Below are 18238 nucleotides of genomic sequence, written 5' to 3'. Positions count from 1 at the left end.
CTGCTCACACTGCTCAGGCTCACTCTGCTGCCATGGGGTGATGAATATGTCTGCGTTCCCAGGGACCAGGAGGCGCAGGGCAGCTGCTCTGAGGCACGTGGGGAGCAGGAGTGGAGATGGACCCTGGGGAAAGCCCTCGCTGTGGAGCTGGGACAGGAGTCGTGCAGGTAGGCAAGTTGAAGCTGATCCAGATGGGCTTTTTTTGTCTTGGCTATGCTAACGAGATCCACTCAGACTGCGGGGGGCCTGATGGGTGGAGGGAAAGTTGGTTGCTGGCTTCCTGGCTGGGAGCACTGGCGTAAACTGGAGATTTATCGCCCTCCTCCGAGCAGGGGCATAGAGGAGGAATTGCCTGGTTCCTTCTTGCCCTGAGGGAGCCCCTGTGCAGGGGCAGAGGGGAGGTTGGTTTTGTCTCTCTGGTTAACTTAAGGCCACTGGCTCCAGCTCCAGCTTCCAGCCACCCAGAGCTGCGGGCAGCTGCGTGACCGGGCCGGGGAGGGGACACCAGGCCAGGGAGGGGACGCCGTGGGTGCCCTGGCCGGAGGCAGGAGGTCAGACCTGCCCTGCTGCCCACTCGCCCCCAGACAAACAGAGGCAGGGCAGCGAGTCGCTCTCTGCCGTCACTGCACCGACATTAACACGATGGCAGGAAAGGGCTGGAAAATGCCACTGCAGGCGCAGTCGGCAAGGGGAAATGTTACGGGCAGAAACCACTTGCCAAACAATGCTCAGGAGACGTGTCAGGCTGGAGATCTCAGCCTCCTTGTCGGGACACACCTCGCTGCAGTCACTTCCCAGGGCTTCGATAAGACATCCTCTCGCTTGAGACTGCATCCTTCCCACCTCACGCGGCAGCCACCCCTCTCTGGGATGGGTGGGAATTTCAGGGAGCTCCTGCTTTGTTCTCCCAGGCTGTGGCATGCCCCAGCTGTATGCCTGGGGGTTTGTTTTGGGCTGTGCTGCTGCTGAAGTGAGTACAAACCTGTGGAGAGGCCGAGGAAGGCGCCGGCTGCTGGGTAACCATCAGGGCACCCCCACTTCTCCCATCCCAGCACAGGAGGGGAAGGGATTACTGGAGACCAGAAGTAAAGGGAGGTCCCTGCAAGCCAGGGAAGGCATTCAGAGTGCAGAGCTGGATCAGAGCACAGGGACAACGCCTGCAGGGAAGACGGGAAACCAGACAGGACGAGAGCCTGCCTCACCCTACAGCAATCCCCCTTCACCGGCCGGGGGGAGCTGAGGGCTGCAGGGAAGGGAGCCTGCCAGCTCCCCCAGGGACGGCTGCCCCCCAGCCCCCTAAAACCCTCCCATGCACGGGCCTGCCTCTGAGCCTCCAGCTCAGGCTGTGTGCAGCCACTTGCGCTGCCCTTCACGGGACAGCCCACGGTCAGGGATGGCTGCTGTGCTTGGGAACAGGCAGCTTGCAGCCGGGGGAAGGGGCCAGGGCTTTGCAGTAGACACTGAGCAGCAAACTGTCTGCACAACAGAAGCACTGAGGGGCTGCCAGGCCCGAAACCAAGGGAAGAAGGCAGTGAGGACAGCAGAAGAACAGAGCTGTGGGCAGAGAGGGCTGCGCAAAGAAAGCGCCTCTTCCTAGCAGCCTTGTGACCAAAAGGCTGAGGGGGAACAGGAGGGAAAGGACAGATCCCACGGGAGAGCAGAAACCACTGTGGAGGTGCAGACTGCCCGCTCGGCTCCTTCCAGCTGTATCAGCCCTTGAGTGCTGTGACACAACAGACATCACTCTGGCTCTGCTGGGGCCAGATGAACACCAGCCAAGCTTCCCAGGAAGTGTTCCAGCCATCCCGAGGAGCCAGGAGCATCTTTAACCTCAGTATGTTGGGCAGCACTCGCCCCCCAGAGCCTCCCAGGAGAAGCAGCTGGAGCAGCACAGCTAAAATGGGTATATAAAAAACTCAAGAGCGAGACTGCTGTCTGACACTGACAGTCTCGGTGCTCTCCCCCGCCTGGGTCCATCCTCTGCTGCCTGCCCTGTACGCAGACTTGTCTTCTGTCGTGCAGCTAATTACCGCCCTGACTGGGCTGCTGCCTGCTCCTGCAGCACGGACATGAAAGACGACCCCCTCCCATCACATCGGGGGGACTGGGCAAGTTACAGCACGAATCCCATCAGTCTCGGATACTTCCCCTGTCGCTGGGGGCTATTTCCTCTTCTGCTGGGAGATGAGCTGATGGGTTTTCTCCCCACCTCCCTGTCCCTTCTGCCGCTGCTTTTTCATTTCTCCCTGCTTTCTCCTTCTGTTACGCAGACTGTTTGGCAAGGCCCTGGTACCTGCTGCCCCTTTGGCTAGCAGGATTATCCTCCTCCCACCTATGAGTCTGCACCGTGGAGCACTCCGTCCCTTAGCTCAGTGTGTGGGGAAGGAGAACAGAGATGTTTTCTCCTGCGACTCTCATGTAGGAGAGCTCCAGCACCCTGCTTCTGACCGCTGTCGCGTGGCTGTGCCCCCCAGAGGCTCTGCACCCCCTGAGCAGCCTGCAGTAATGTCCTTGCCTGACATCAGCACTGTTTTCCTCATGCACAGAGTACCAGTATTTTGGCCAGCCTGCCTCTCAGCCCAGCGTGGATTTGCAGGGGTTGGATTTGAAAGTGTGGCTACAGCTGCTAATTAGCAGTAAAGCTGGAGCTACTCCAATCTGGAGTGGAGAACGGGGACAGGCTGCGTCCCAGAAGTGTGGTGCTGGATGTCTGCAAAGGTGTGAATGCCACAGCTGAAAGTTCATGGCAAGGACAGATTTTTTTGTGGCCTGGTCAGCCCCTGAGCCGAGCATGCTCCTGGTCAAGAGGCGCTGTTTATGGAAACAATGGAAACTCACTGGAAATAATGCGTAGGCAAAGCCACCAGGTTTATTGATCCTGCCCCCAGAAAGAGGCAGTCTCCCAACACCTCTAACTGGGAATTCTTTGCTTGCACGAAATACGTCTGTAACAGGACTGGCTCCTTTGTGCTGGGCTGCAGCCCTGTCCTAGGGCAGAGCAGAAGGAACACAGAGGGCAAGGCCAAACCTTGGCCAAACGGGAGGTGCTGCAGTGCCAGGCCTCGTGCACGCAGTTGGAGGTTCCTCTCCACTCGCTCCCATACTCCGTGGCACCACCAAGCATGACCTCTTGGGGCCTGACAGTTTGTTTCCGGATTATTTGGCGATAGTTGTTGTTGGCAACAAAAAAGGGAAAATGTTTATTTTTCCTAAGCAACGTGGAACATGAAACATTATAGACTGCAAATGTTTATGCCCAGTCACAATGAAAAGGCCCGGGCTCCAATGTAACAAGAGAAAGCAAATGAATAAACACTGCAGGACTATTTTTATTATCAGACACTTTAATTACGTGACAGTTTGTGAGTTTACTCCATCAATAACACCGCGACCACACTGCTGGTGTCACCCAAGCAACAGTTTGCCAGAAACAGGAGTACTTACAAGGAAACAAGCCCCAGGACGCCAGGACAGCAAAAGGTCTCAGGAGCCCTTAGGCTGATGACCTAGAAATACCCTTGAAACCAAGGAACTGCTCTAGGATGCTGCACGCTCCAGCCAGAGGAGGGACAGGGTTGAGATATTTTGTTCATTGTGCATTTACAACCAAGTTAAGGTGAGCAACGAGCTACTGGTGCTCAGCCCAAGGACAGCAGCCAGGACATCTCCCACTGGTACAGCCACTGGGCACAGTGCAGCCCTCTCCCGAGCTATGGGAAATGTTCTGCCCTCAGGGAGCGTGTCCTGCTCGGGTGTGCAGGCTGGGAAACCTCCAAACCCACAAACACTGTCTCCCTGCCAAATCTGCTGAAGATATCTGGTGGGTTTTTCCCCTCTGCTAATTTTCAGAGCCACTTATGTGAGATGGCGATGGCTCCGCTGCTTAAATCCCACGGTGAGGAGAACAGCTCGAAGCAGATTGAGCAGTGCTTCCATTTGTGGTACAGGCTGCATATCAGTACAGTGTAAGAGTATCCAGGAACCCCCCAGTTACCCGTCTGCCATACTTGGGATTACTATGAACGAGCTGTCTCTGCTGTGAAAAGTCACCGCAGGACAGTTTTGCCACAGAAGACCCTTTTTAAACAACAGACCTACACCTGCATCCTGCCTCTGCAAGCCCCCGGAGCTACGCTGCCGGGCAGGATGTGCACAGGGGAGCGAGTAAAGTGCATGGGGGTCTGCCCCAAAGTGCTCCTCTCCTCGCTGCCCTTTTCTCCCTTTCCAGCCCGCTTGCTCAGCACCGCCCGAGTCTGCCACACTGCAGGGTGTGCGTGTGTTGCATGTGAAAGCACAAACACAACAAGCCCGCTGGAGAATAACTGCTTACATGTGTCTTGAGTCTCTCCCAGAGCAGAGGATAAACATGCCTAAAATTACCCCAACACTCACTGCAGTATTTAAATAGCCAAACCAAACAGTGCAAATCAAACCCTTCCTGCAGGAGCTGCCTCGCCGGCTCGCTCCCCCCCGGCGCCTGCAGGGAGGGCAGCACAGGGCACCCCGGGGACCCGCAGGCTGCAGGGGGACAGCCACAGGGCACGGCTCCGAGCGACGATGCTGGCAGCTGGGGAGGTGCCACCGCTTCTCCACCGAGAGAGAGAGTTTCCCAGCGAAGGGACTGACTTGGATTTCCCAGGGGAGACGGAAGCAATGCAGGAATTCAGCGTGCGCGCGTGCACTGCCCCGAGGACTGCAGCTCTTTTGTTCTCAAGTTTTACAGTGGACACCAGGCACCGCCTGTGTTTTGCTCTGTTTTCTCTTTCTTTAGGTGTTAATGTAAAAGTGAAGGAGGGCTGTGAAGTTTGCTACAAAGAACACAGCTTCTTCTGCAATTTGCGCTGTGCAGCTGGGTCTTAAAATGAATCTTAACCCCTGTTTCCCCTCCATCCCCAAACTACTGCTGTTGTGACTTGGTGCTGGAGCACCTAACAGCCCCAGTCGTGGTGCGAGGTGCTGGCAGCATGGTCCGTGCCCACCCCTTCTACTAGCACAGCTCGAGGAGGTCACCGACTTCTGTCTCCTAGGAGCGAGTCTCTTCCCAGCTCAGCCCTTTGGCTCCTTTCTCATTCATCACCCGCCAGCACAAGGTGCACAGGGAGGAAGATAGCTGCAGTTAGACATGGGGAAACATCTCCTTGTGCAGAGGGAGTGAAAACAGCCAGGAGAACATGTGATGGCATGGCAGAGCTCTCTTATGAGAGGGCAGAGAAGGGGTGAGGCCAGAAACTTGTGTACAGGCTACTGCCAACCCAGCAGTCCCCCTTCAGCCGTTCCACATTGATGTGTGCCCTGGCTCGGGTGCTAGGAGAGGGACGAGGTGTTGCTGTCACCTTACTTGTATGTGAAAGCAACCACTGGCTGTACCTCAGAGGCACCAGAATGACCTTCAGAAGCCTTGACACCAGCTAAGGAACATGTACCCAAAGAGGAATCTATTTGGGATGGAGAGGACATCTATATGAAAGGATGGGAAAACATCTGTCCATTTCAAACCCCAAAGCAGTGCAGCCACCATCTCCACAAAGACCGAATGAAACATCGATTTACAACCCCGAACTCCACATGGCTGGTCAAACACATCAGCACGAGATGTTCCCTAACAAAACATATTTGTAGGAGCATCACATGGAGTTACTGCAGCCAGGACAAAAGTATGAGCACTCAGGACGGAGAGCACTGTCCCAGGGCAAGGAGGAAACCACCTCGGGGCAGCCGGCTCCCAACTGGGGGGCCCTAACCAACCTGTGCAAGCAGTCAGCGCTGCACACACATCAGAAGGACACGAAAGTGAGAGTCGCAGACGGACAAGACCGAGGGTGTGAAACCCACGGCTGGCTTCCCTGTCCCCTGGGATCCCCACGGGTCCTTGGTGGCAGCAGGAGCAGGACCAGAGGCTGCCGGGTCCCTCTAGGAGCAGCAGCTTCTCGGCGTGCGCACGGCCGAGCGCGAGGCACCCCGCCAGCCCGGCACACGTCCCGCACGAACCAGCCGTCGGCGGCCGTACGCCGGCGGAGCCCTGCCCTCCCCACACACCACCCAGCCCGCGGCTTGCTGCGCTCGGGTCTGCGTGAAACAAGCGTGGAGAGCGGTGCCATCGCTGCGGGGGCACCCGGCTCACCTTCCTCAGCGGCAGAGCCGAGCGCGGTGACATTTTGTTGGGAATACCACCAGCACGTTGGGGGCCAAGGCTGCGCTGTGCCAAGTCCCAGCCCACAGCCTATTTAGCAGCCAAGTTAGAAAGCGCTCGGATGACAGAGCCGATAACAAACCCCCCGCAGAACCTGAGCTAATCCCCCGGGCTGCTACCGGGCGCTCGCTGTCACCGCTTTATGGCACGCCGGCGGCGCACGGATCCGATAACCCAACTCCCAGCACAAGGAGCCCTCTGTCTGCTCCCATCCGAGACCCTCACAGACAGCTGCTCGTGGCTCGGGTGCCCGGCAGGAGCAAGAAGAAACCCTAGAGCCCCCCCCCCAAAACCACAGAGCCCCCCCCAAGCCCACCAGGGCCCCCCGAAAGCCCCCCAGAGCCCCCCAAAGTCCCAGAGCCCCCCTCCCGCCAGCTCTCCTCGCCCACCCCTCCTCTCCCGTCCCCAGCGAGCTCTCCTCTGCCTGCAGCCCCCGTGGGACCCCGAACCCCCGTGGGACCCCCAACCCCCGTGGGACCCCCCCAAACTCACCGGCTTGTGCGGGCGGCGGGCGGGCGCGGCGGGCGCGCAGTGCAGCAGGGCGGCGGCGAGCAGGGCGGCGGCGGGCAGCGGCGGCCGGGCCATGCCGGGCGGCGGCCGGGCTCGGACATGGGCCGGGGCTGAGGGGCGGGTTAGGGGTGTGCGTGTGGCGGTGGCGATGGGGGTGTCCCGCGGCGCCTTTTATCCCCCCCTCAGCCCCCGCCCGCCCGCCCTTTTGTTCTCCCCTCGCCGGGCCGCGGCGCTGCGGGGCTGAGGGGACGCGGCCGCCGGCCCCCGGGCGGAGCCGGGCCGGGAGGGGGCCGCCCCGCCGCCCCCCTTCTCCTCCTCCTCCTCTTCCTCCCCGAGGTGTGGGGGGGGGCCGGTAACTCCCCACAGCCACCGCAGGCTCCCTGTTTCCAGCCCCGGCCCCGGGAGCCGGCGCTGCCGGGGAAGGAGGCCCCCGGGGGGCTCCCAGAAGCGGGGCCGACATCCCCCAGGCACGCAGCGCCCTCGGTCCCCTCAGGTCTGTGGTGGCACAGCTCCTCCAGCCGTCCCCAGGCGGGCTGGAAGGGGCTCGGACGCTGCTGGCTGTGGGGATTCACAAAAGCACTGACTCCAAGGACGATTCCCCAAAGGTTCTGCACCCGGAGGTGGTCGCGCACTGGGGCAGGCTCCCCGGGGACTGGTCACGGCACCCAGCCTCCGGCGTTTAGGAAGCGTTCGGACTGTGCTCTCCGCCAGGTGGTCCGAATCGTGGGGTGGACCTGGGTGGTGCCAGGAGATGGACTCGATGGTCCTTGTGGGTCCCTCCCGGCTCGGGATATTCTCTGATTCTGCTGCTGCAAGCAGGGGGTGGATGGGAGGACAGTGAAGGTGTTTTCCAGCTCCCCCATCCCTTGGGACCTCCCAGGGACAAAACCCAATCCATCTACACCCTTAGTGCCTGCCTAGGCCTCTCAGTGCCCACGGGGAAGATGTGACCTCTGGATTTAATGCAGGAAACGTGTCTGCATCGCTGCTCTGTCTGTAAAGGGCTCGGCTGGAGCCATACGTGTGCACCCAGCCCTTCGCTCCACACCTGCAGGAAGGCTTTCCCTGTGCAGGGTGCTGAGGAAGGGGAAGGAAGGGTGCACCCCATTTTGGAGATGCCAAAGCCCCCATCCGCTCAGCCTGGAGACGGAGGCAGGCAGTGCACAGCTCTGGTTTCTTGGTTCCTGTTTCTGTGGCCCTGGACTGTGTCAGCATCCCCTCAGCAGACAGAGTTTAACTGCAAATTGGTTCAAGAAATGTATGTAAATAAGGAGACTTTGATCTCCAGCTGCCTGGGCTGGTGCACAGGGAGTTGGGAAGGCTTCCTGACATCCCAGACCGTGTGACGGTTTTATTTGTCTGCGATCAATTGTTCGTGTTTTGCTTTATGGGAACCATATTTAGGGTGTAAATACTGAGTACGATAAGCAGATGCAGGAAGAACGAGCCTGGCGGTGGCCGTGCTTGCATGGCACCGCAGTGCTGAGCAACGGGAGAGGAGGCAGAAAAGCGAAATCCTGGCCAGCAGTCGCACGGCATCGCGTGGCAGGCAGTCGGGAGCTGTGCCCTGACCTGGCCCCACCAGCAGCAGGGCGCGGATCAAATGTGGGGGCACCCCCAGCTGCAGAGCTCCGTGCCTGGTCGCAGCCCCAGCCCCACCAGCGCAAGCACTGGGACTGGCAGGAGTCGTCCCTGTGTCGGAGCAGCATGTCAGGAGTGTCCCAGAGGCTTGTGAGAGGAGCCAGGAGGGAAGAAGCAGGGAGGCAGTGCTCACAGGGCTCAGGCTGCACGCTGTGCAGTGTGCGCTCCTGCTGGTCCATCTGTGCACGGGAACGCGGAGCAGTTCCCACTTTCTTGCCTTGCTCTGAGCCAGACAGCTGGGTCTTAGCAAGGAAAGCTTTGTGTCTCTTTTCTTTAGTGTCTTTCATTTGAATGGCTGGTGTCTCCGGGAGCTCGGTGCCTTCAGCCCATGCCAGTGGAGTCTGTCGGTGCCCTGGGGAAGCAGGGAGAGGCGTGGGAGCAGCCTGCGAGGCAGCGACAGGCAGTTTGGCTCTTGTTAAAAAAGGGAGACTTTCGAAGGGGGTGTTCTGGGAAACACAGCCCTTGCAGAGACGGGACTGTGCGTGAGAACGGCCGGCTCCTGCCAAGACACTGAACACAAAAGAAAGTGTATGGTGTGTTTGGGTTTCCCAACATTTCCCAGCAGAACAGGGACGTGGTTAGCAGCAGAAAGATGGGTGGGTTGGGAGCGTGTGTGCTCACCTTCTGCACGGGGCCAGCCCAGGCCCTTTTGCTAACCCTCCTCTGCTGGGAGCTCATGCTGTTCATGCCTCGTCCCTACCTCAGTTTGCCACTTGCTGGCTGTACCGGGGCTGCTGGCAGATGAGCACAGGCTTCCACCCCAGCCCCAGCACGCCGACAGCCTGACATCTCTCAGTGCAGGCGCTGCCTGCTTGCTTTCCTGTAGCCTCTGCCAGGCCGGAGCCAAATCTGGGGTTCAGCGAGCTTGTGGTGGCTGCAGGAGATCCGTGGAAGCCTTCGTGATCAGGAGGTCCTGCCAGTCGCTGCTGGTGCTGATAAAGCATCCCCACGCACGGCTCTTCGTGCCCGACAGCTGCCCCTCCTATCTCGCACCAGTGGGATGTATGTCTTAACATGGTCCAGCATGTTTTCTTTTACTCCTAGATTTTGAGAAAAGTGCGGGGGCCCCCCTGCACCTCTGGAAGGTGCCAATGGGACCAGGGATGAGGAAAGAAGCCAGTGGGACCGGGGATGACAGCACATGGGGAAACCTCTCCTCAAACCTGTTGTGCTGTGTCACACGCGCAATGAGCTCTGTGGTCTCAGAAACGGTGTGCACGGGTGGCTGGAGGATCCCCTGCCCTTTTGCTCACAACTAGCATCCTCTGCTCACTTTTCCCAGCTCTCTGGGGAATCCCCATTTGGCTGGATTTGGGGGACAGTTTGCAGGGTTTTAGCTTTTGGCTGGACGCAGTCCCTGAGCATTTTGTTCCTTTGGTGCTGATCACAACACGAGCCTCGAAATGCACCAAGGCAACAACCTGTGTACAAGAGGAAGGAAAGCAAGGGCAGGTCCGACTCTTCTCTGTTGAGAGCAGCAAAGAGGTGGCATAACTCTCCTGGTCAATGGGGCCATTTCACTGTGAAACTGCTGTGAGACACTGCTGTGGCACTTTGGACTGAGAGCAGGAGGGGGAAGAGGTCTCTGAGCGAAGGGGAAGGGGGAGGTGAGAGAGAAACTGAATTTAAATGGATTAAGGCTGTCTGTCCAAAGTCCTTTTGTTTCCTGCCACCTCCCTGGTGTGACTTTCACAGCTGTGTTCTGTGTGGCTCAGGGCCTGGCTTCAGGCTCCCTGCAAAGTCAGCACGGAGCTTTACACCTCCGGGGCATTTCCCAGAGCAGCTGGAGGGGGGCCCGGCAGCCAGTGCCCCAGGACAGAGAAACCCTTTTGATTTTTCTAACATCTTTCCTGTTCGCTCTGTAGGTAAGGCGTCATGAATTGATGTCTCCAGCATCACGGTCTGTGGGTGACAAATGGGAACGCATCCCCATCAGGCAAGTCTCTATTCTCACCTTTGTGCTTTCAGGGCTTCCCCTTTGCTTTGGCCCTGGCATCGTGTTTTCCCCGGGGGCAGCCAAAGTGGGTGTTTGTACAGGTGATGGTAGGTGCAAACAAGGCTGGGGGCCGTGCGCAGTGAGCTGCCCTTGTAAGCACCAGGGCTGGGGAGGATTTCCCGCCCGAACAGGCCTTTGATTACCGGGTTCTCTTCCTCAGCTGGCAGCCCAAAGCATGGGGAAGGGGCAAGAAGAGGACTTGGGGTCACTGGAAATTTGGCCTTCGGGCCTGGACTCACAAGTGTAAAAGTAGTATCTAAAGTAATAAGTAAAAACGTCTGTTGGTTGGCAAAATCCTTTGCTTCAAAGCTCTTTTTAGAATATAATTTTTGTAATGTAATGACTTGTGCAGGCTGTCCTGAATCCAAACCATGCACCTTCAAAATTCCAAAATAATATGTTTGATTTTTTTTTTCTGCATTTCAGCTTAACTGGGCTGATACAGCAGCCTCAGTATGAATTTCCAGAAAGTTTTGCTTGGGCCAGAAAGCTTTGCTTGGGCCACTACTACTTGTTCGGTATTTATTTGGTTTTGTCTTTTTAAAAAAAAACTTTGACTTTCATTCTGGGTTTGCCATGGAGTCTGTTGAGTTTAGGATCTGCTGTGCATACAGCCCTTGTTAAATCAAGGGGCACGCTTGGAGCACAGTCCCTGGGCTGGGTGCAGGCTAACGGGGATGAGCTGCTCTGCAGGCACTGCCTCCCCCAGGCCAGGAGCAAGCAGGAGGGTAGCAGGACTGTCCTGCACCCCACCTTCCAGAGCCTGCCTTCCCTCGCCTGCGCAGCTGTAAAATGGAGCATGTGTGACCAGGCTGCTGTGCCCTGTAGGTCCTTACCCAGCCCTGTGCTCCCACAGCATGTTCTTCATGTCGGGGGCTCGGCCCAGGAGCAGGTCCATGGGGGAGCAGCTAAGGCAGCTGCAGCCCCCTCATTTCCCCATTAACTCCCTCTGTGTAGCACACCCGGCAGCTCACGCGGAGCTGGAGCAGCAGCAGGGCCGTGCAGCTCTTCCTCCCCCTCTCCTCCCGCAGCCCTGTTGCAGCTGCATCCAGCCCTGGGATTCGCCCCCAGCAAGCAGCTCCCTGCTCCGCCGTGGTCGGCGCGGGCACCGGCGGGCTCCAGGCTCGGGGAGAGGTAGGGCATGGTGTTTGTTGTCTAATCAGCTCCTAGCCCGTGCCAGGAGCGGAGCGCACACAAACAGCACGGGGCTCCGGTGAGAAGCGCTGCCTGCGAGATAAGCCGGGCAAGGAAAACACATCCATCTTCGCGTCTCTTGGCCTGAGATGGAGTTTCATCTGCTGGCATTTTCCTGGCGTAGGCTCAGTGCACAACACAATTCACCTCTGGAGCCAGACGCCTGGGAGCCAGCTCCCATTTCGGGCAAGAGGTGTCAGCCCCGGCTTGCACAGCGGGCGAATGCGGTGAGAAGCTGGCGGTTGAGGCACACTGCACAGGAGAAGGGTGCTGGCCCAGCCAAGCCCCCGTGGCAGCAGGGGCCTGCCTGCATGCTGTGCCCAGCAGCGCTCATCCCTGAGCAAAGGGGCAAGCCCTGGTAGCAGAGCTGCGCTGAGCAGCCCCCGGCCCAGGTTTTGAACTTTGAGCCCGCAGCGTGGGCACAGCACAAACAACCGGCCCTTGGGAGGCACCGAGACGCAGCGTGAGCGTGGAGCAGAGCTGGCTCCAGCCCGCGGCTCAGCGTCTGATAAGGAGGTTGCTAGTGCCGTCTTGCAGCGCGCTCGACCTGCCAGATTTCCGCAAATGAGACGTCCTGGTGAAACACCCCCACCTTTGCCTCCCTCTGATCCCCTCCGAAGCGGAGCCGAGATTGGAATGTCTCCTGGGATATGATTCCCTCTCGCCTAAGGGGGACTGCGTTAATAAAATGCAGCGCGAGATGTGAAGGCGATGGGGGAGGGAGGGAGGCAGGGCTGCGGGGATGAGGCTGCTATGAACACGCCGTGGGTCTGCTGGAAATGTCCCGTCCTGTCCTCCTTCCCCTTGTCCCCGGCACTGAGCTGTGGAATTCAGGGTGTGGGTTGAGGCATTCTTCACACTCGTTTCTGCTCAGAAAAGTCAAACTCACAATCTCCCTCCTGCTCCCCCCCTCCTCAGCAAACCCCGCTGAACCAACAAGCATCGCTCCTGCCCCCCTGCATTGCTTGGGCATCGCCCCAGCCTGTGCTTTTGCTTGTGGTAAGCAGAAAGCACCTGTCCCTGGGATGTGCAGGCCAGCTTGGCAAGCCAGGACCGTCACTACCCAGGAGAGAGCACTCCCCTCGTGCCTGCAGGACCGAGCGCTGGGGACACAGCTGGACTGGCCAGGTGTTAGTCCTCTACACAAGGAGAAGACACCGTCAGGTTCTTCTAAAGAGGAAAGGGGAAAGGGAAGGGAAGGGAAGGGAAGGGAAGGGAAGGGAAGGGAGGGGAGGGGAGGGGAGGGGAGGGGAGGGGAGGGGAGGGGAGGGGAGGGGAGGGGAGGGGAGGGGAGGGGAAGGGAAGGGAAGGGAAGGGAAGGGAAGGGAAGGGAAGGGAAGGGAAGGGAAGGGAAGGGAAGGGAAGGGAAGGGAAGGGAAGGGAAGGGAAGGGAAGGGAAGGGAAGGGAAGGGAAGGGAAGGGAAGGGAGGGGAGGGGAGGGGAGGGGAGGGGAGGGGAGGGGAGGGGAGGGGAGGGGAGGGGAGGGGAGGGGAAGGGAAGGGGAGGGGAGGGGAGGGGAGGGGAGGGGAGGGGAGGGGAGGGGAGGGGAGGGGAGGGGAAGGGAAGGGAAGGGAAGGGAAGGGAAGGGAAGGGAAGGGAAGGGAAGGGAAGGGAAGGGAAGGGAAGGGAAGGGAAGGGAAGGGAAGGGAAGGGAAGGGAAGGGAAGGGAAGGGAAGGGAAGGGAAGGGAAGGGAAGGGAAGGGAAGGGAAGGGAAGGGAAGGGAAGGGAAGGGAAGGGAAGGGAAGGGAAGGGAAGGGAAGGGAAGGGAAGGGAGAAATTTCCAACTGAGAACAGATGTTGGGAGCTGCTGGACTGGACAGTGTCAGTAGGGCAGAGGAGCGCGATGTGGTCCTGAGACATTTTGGAGAGCTGAGACAAAGGGCCCAGAGCCACAGGTGGCTGTGGACTGTTTGTGTAGAGCCTGCACCATTGCACAGGATCTTTCAGGCTGCTATACAGCCATTACATCCTTGCTTGGGAAGAGGGAAAGGGGGGCAGGCAGCTGCTAATGTAATATTTTAGTTCAAAGCAGTAGCTGTTCGTGAGTTGGTGCTAACAGCCTCCTAAAAGGTCACAGATGCCTCTGCCTGACACACAGCCTCCATCCTCGCTTCTGAATTCGCTCACGTGTTGTTTTACTGCAGACTCCTCTGAGCCGTAAGTCCCCACGCAGCGCTCTGCTTGGGAAAACAGCCGAGAGCAGCTCTCTGGAGACGTTTGCTGTGTCTGCAACAGAGGGGAGGGAAGTGAGACCAGCCAGGGACCAGAACGGAGGGAAATGGCCTCTGGGTAGACATGTGGATGAGGAGGAAATGCCAAGCCCCAAGCCCATCAGCCGGGGCAGCACAGGTAAAACAGGGAGCCCTGTGAAGGTGTGAGATCGCTCCAGGGCTGCTCAGCACTGGTATCTTCTGCGAGGGCGTGTGAGCTCGCTGCTTTGGACTCCGTGGAAGAGCCTGGCAGATCCCATCTGGAGAAAAGGCAGCAAACTGCGGCTCAGATCCTTCAGCTACACACGAAACAAACGTGCCCTGACTTTTTCGTTGTACTGCTTATGGGTACTCTGCTGTGGTGAAGGAAACAAAACAGGGCTCAGGTTTGCCATCTTGTCTCAGCAGGTGAATTCACATTGCTCCCAGTGATTGCTGTCCTCGTGGTCTGAGTGTATGCTGAGGGTGATTTGGAAGAGTTGATTTCTTGACTAGGACTAATGGAGGAATTTTGGGACATGCAGGTCCTTTTTAAGTTGCAACTAATGACATCAGCCCTTGACTGGGATCAGCACATGGCTCCTCTTTCCGCACCAGGAGACCAGGGGAATCCCTCGTACAAGGTTTGGTGCTCACGACTCAGCAGTCTGTGCAGCAGCTGGGAGGCAACAGCCCCCAGGAAAAACGAATCCAGCTTCCCTGCTTGGTACCTTCCTGCGCAAGCAGGTTACTGGGGGGTAGGGGGAACAGGCAAATGCAGAAATGTACTTACACCTCCCAGGATCCATGGGCATGGCTGAGGGAAACCTCTTTTGATGGGGAAGGGCTCTCCGAAAACCATGAGCAGAGCAATCTAGCTGGTAGCTCTGGTGTGCTGCAGCAGCCTGGCCCTGGGTTTCAAATGGGGAACACTCATGACATGAATGGATTCAAGTCAGGAAGAGCCTTCGCACTGGCAGTGGGCTTACAGGAATGAGTTAAAATCATTTTGTTTGCTTTGTGAAATTTATTAAAAACTACATTGTTCATCTGCTGAAACTTCACAGCTGTTGAGATTGCCCTCAGGGCAAACCACATCCAAGAAATGGCATGTAGATCTTGGGAGCACAAGACTTGAAAGCTGAAATTGCGCTCTGCAGCGCTGCCTTCGCTTCCCGTGCAGTCACGTCGAGCCATCTGTGGCTCCTCCAGTTAGACACCACACTTCTTAATTCCTACTTTTTCTCATCTCTGACTCTCGCAGTGGAATCAGCCCTGCAGTGCAAGTACTTCATTTCAAAGCCTTGTGTTTTGGCTAAAAAGGGACAGAGGTAGGATGCAGGCAGCAAGAGATCTGTGTGGGAAGTGGGTGCTCAGAGCCCATGGCATTCAGTGTCAGATACAGCCACGCGCCGTGCTGCAGCAGATGTGCCATCGGGTATCACCTCCCTCTGACGTTACTCTTCATTGTCCCTTGGAGGAGCCAGCGGTGAGGCAGCACTGCAGAAAACAAGCCCATGTGCTCATGAAAAATCTGTGAATTCCTTGTAGTGGCAGCAGCTTGCTCAATTTTGTACTGTCAGTTGCTACTTGTTTGCAAAAAACTTCACGGGATAAAAAAGTGGGGCTTGCATATTTAGGTCTGACTTGAAAGCTCTGTAGGGACTTGGGAGACTGAAATCAACCACTCAGCACAGGCAAAATTAGGACCAGCCAGGGCTCAAAGATACAAATACAAACAGGACATGAGAAACCCACTGACTGCAATCTATTCGGTCATAAATGATTCATGGAGTAATTTTGAGTACCAAACACATTGGTAAGAACTGGAGGTTTTGTTTCTTTTTTTTTGGGATGGCCCACAAACAAAAACATTGGCTAATTCATCAGACGCTTTCTTTTTTCTTTGAATAGTTTGCCCAGATCCCCGAGCAACCATCCTGTGCAATTTGCTGTTAACCTAAATAACTTGAATTCAGGTACACCCATAGCACTGCCCAGATCTGCCCATGCATGCAGTAATTAGGGCACTCCAAGCGCAAACCTGTAGCTGGGGAGGCAGGAGGCTCTGTAGGCATCTCCCGGTGGCTACCTGCTGGCTGCGGCACGGGGCAGGGATGGGGAAGGGATGCGCCGCGCCGCCGCGTCCCTCCCTGCAGCCGCCTGGAGAAGGCTTTGTGGGAACCTGGGGGTGGCACCGTGCCCCTCAGCAAACACCCTGCGAAACTGGTAAAGAAAGGGCGGCTGTCTGTCGCCCTGATGGAGGGGAAGGAGACGTGTAAGAGACCCGTGGAGGCAGAGCGTTGCATTCCTTACCTGTGAAATAACCCCGTGAAATCCAAATGCTCGGGGAATTCCTAGATCTCTGTAACAACATTTCAGCGGTGACAGTGTGAGGATTTAAGTGAGGCAGGCTCCGAAGGGGGAGATTATTATCTGCTTTCAGACCAAGAGAGAAAGCAGTAGGAAAAAATAGACCTGCTTTTTACAAACCTTGTCTTACTTGATCCTGCTGCTAACTGGAGGGGGCCTGCCAGTGCGCTGAATTACTCAGAAAGGGCCATTTTTGACTAAATCATTCCAGAACTATCCAGGAATTAAGTTAACTGCTGACTTCCAGATTTATGGGTCCCTTAATCCAAAATTACCTTTTAAGTGTAAGCAAGCCCTAATACTTGGGTTATGCGAGGTGGGATCTTCTGGAGCAGAAGAGAGAGGCAGAAACAAGTTACCGGACAGAACCAAAGATGGCATTTAGGCTGAAAAATAGAGGGAATTAGGAAGTTTGGCCCCTGTTGTGGGGTTACTCAGCTGCAGACGGGCTGTGTTAAACCAGCCCTGGTGCAGAGAAGCGCTGCTAGCAGGGCTCTGTGCAGGGGGATGTGGTGCAGCGCTCGCAGCGCCGGTGCTGCCGACTGCCGGAGCGGGACCGGAGCGCAGGGGCTGGGGGCACACGGCTGCGAGTGGGGCTGTGCATGCAGAGCCTTGTCAGGCAGACACACAGAATTACCTCATTAGTAAAGCATCGGTAGCCAGGTTCCTCAACACGTACCCTTCCTCCCACAGCACGGAACAACTTTGTGTCTAATTAACCAAATCAAAGGGTCCCAGAGAGGCAGCTTGAAGGGACGCCCTCAGCTTGAAGCCCAGGAGCCTTCAGCAAGTTGTGTGCGTGGTGGAACCAAGGAGCCTTCATTTCCTATGGCTGGATGTCTTGCATTCCCTACACCCCCCAAAATCCCCGTTTCTTCCCCACTAGCACATGCCCAGCTTCTTTTTGGGGCTGTGGATGCTGGAGCAGGGAAGAGGACGTGGTGCAGTACCTCCACACTGATGTGGAGAGCTGGGTCTCTTCCTGGGGGCTTCCTCTCAGCAGGGTGCTCTTTGAGTTTGTCCTTTTCTCCCCTCCTGCCCCTTTTTTTCTCAACTCCTGTTCCCCCCTCTGCAGGAGTGGGTCTGCCTGGCAGGGGCAGACTGGGTGCAGGAGGAATGAGCGTCCTTCCCTCAGGAATTGGGGCTAGGAGATGGAATTGGGGCAGGTGCTGCCACACAGGGGCTTGTCACTTACATTTTGCCAGTTTGGCAACTGCTCTCTCCTGTTTGTTAGTGGGAGAAAGGCAGATGCTGAATGTAAAATGTTGCTGCTCCCTCTGAGATGAGCCATGTTGTGCTCTGCCTGGGGCACAGCACCACTGCCGGGGCAGGAGAGCTCCCCAGCGCTGCGGGAGGAAGGAATTTGGGGTGCTGTCTCCCCAGAAGAAACCGATCTAATTTTCAGGCAAAATCCCTCTCCGCAGAAGCATGGGAGCTGCATCCGTCCTTCCGCAAGCCCCATCTGCCCAGCTCCTGCAGCCCAGGGCTGGCTTGCTTTACAAACACTTTTCTCATCCCCTCACGCTAGAAACTTGATTCTACAAAACACTTTCACAGCAGCTAATTACCAACCCTGCAGTGACTTAGCTCTCTAATTCCTGCCAGTCAATGAACCGGCCCAAAGAGCTGCTTTTTGTAAGTTGCTGAATGTATGAACACAGCCCTGGAGCCAGAATGTAGCACAGATTTTTTTTTTCCCCTGGACAATTTCCGGATCCTTGTCAATTTTGGAAATTTCTTTAACTCCCCAGGACAGAAGGAGCATCCCAAGATGGAGGTAACCAGGCCTGGGACACACCGAGCAGCCACGGACCTGCAGCGGCCCCGGAGCCCAGCTGCGGTGCCAGGGAAGGAGCGATGGTCAGGAGATTGGTTTGAAGGGAAAGCTGGCGTCTGCCAGCCTGTCTGTGGGTGATCTGAGGGCTCAGCTGGGACGTCTCCACGTGTTCCTGCCTCCCAACAACGTCCACGCCTTGCACAGGTTTCCTTGATCTTCTGGTTTGTATCCAGAGGGCTGCTGCAAAAGCTGTTGTGCTGGCCAACGGCTTAGACCGCACCATTGCTCCCCACACCCCGCTGCCTCTGCCCCACGTGCAGGCCGCCCGCCCTGCCTTCCCCAGCCCCTCATTACCCACCTCTTCCCT

At 57.2% G+C, this 18238-nt stretch overlaps 2 protein-coding genes across 2 annotated transcripts in view; one reads left to right on the top strand and one right to left on the bottom strand.

Annotated features, from left to right (window-relative positions):
• The window catches only part of MMP11 (matrix metallopeptidase 11), an 18601-nt gene extending 11678 nt beyond the window's left edge, over positions 1-6923 (bottom strand). The window contains exon 1 of the mRNA XM_083803624.1: positions 6683-6923. Coding sequence (XP_083659750.1) covers positions 6683-6775 — 93 coding nt within the window. The 5' untranslated portion in view covers positions 6776-6923. The remainder of the gene's footprint in view (positions 1-6682) is intronic.
• Positions 1-18238, top strand: part of LOC310883399 (uncharacterized protein) — a 20174-nt gene extending 1936 nt beyond the window's left edge. The window contains exons 2-8 of the mRNA XM_083803630.1: positions 63-167; positions 10207-10277; positions 10764-10855; positions 11295-11471; positions 12450-12661; positions 13677-13881; positions 17846-18238. Coding sequence (XP_083659756.1) covers positions 117-167; positions 10207-10277; positions 10764-10855; positions 11295-11471; positions 12450-12661; positions 13677-13881; positions 17846-18009 — 972 coding nt within the window. The 5' untranslated portion in view covers positions 63-116 and the 3' untranslated portion in view covers positions 18010-18238. The remainder of the gene's footprint in view (positions 1-62; positions 168-10206; positions 10278-10763; positions 10856-11294; positions 11472-12449; positions 12662-13676; positions 13882-17845) is intronic.

The sequence above is a fragment of the Anser anser genome (assembly GCF_964211835.1).
Source record: "Anser anser genome assembly, chromosome: 18".
Taxonomy (NCBI): domain Eukaryota; kingdom Metazoa; phylum Chordata; class Aves; order Anseriformes; family Anatidae; genus Anser; species Anser anser.
This window is presented reverse-complemented; position numbering and strand designations above follow the sequence as displayed.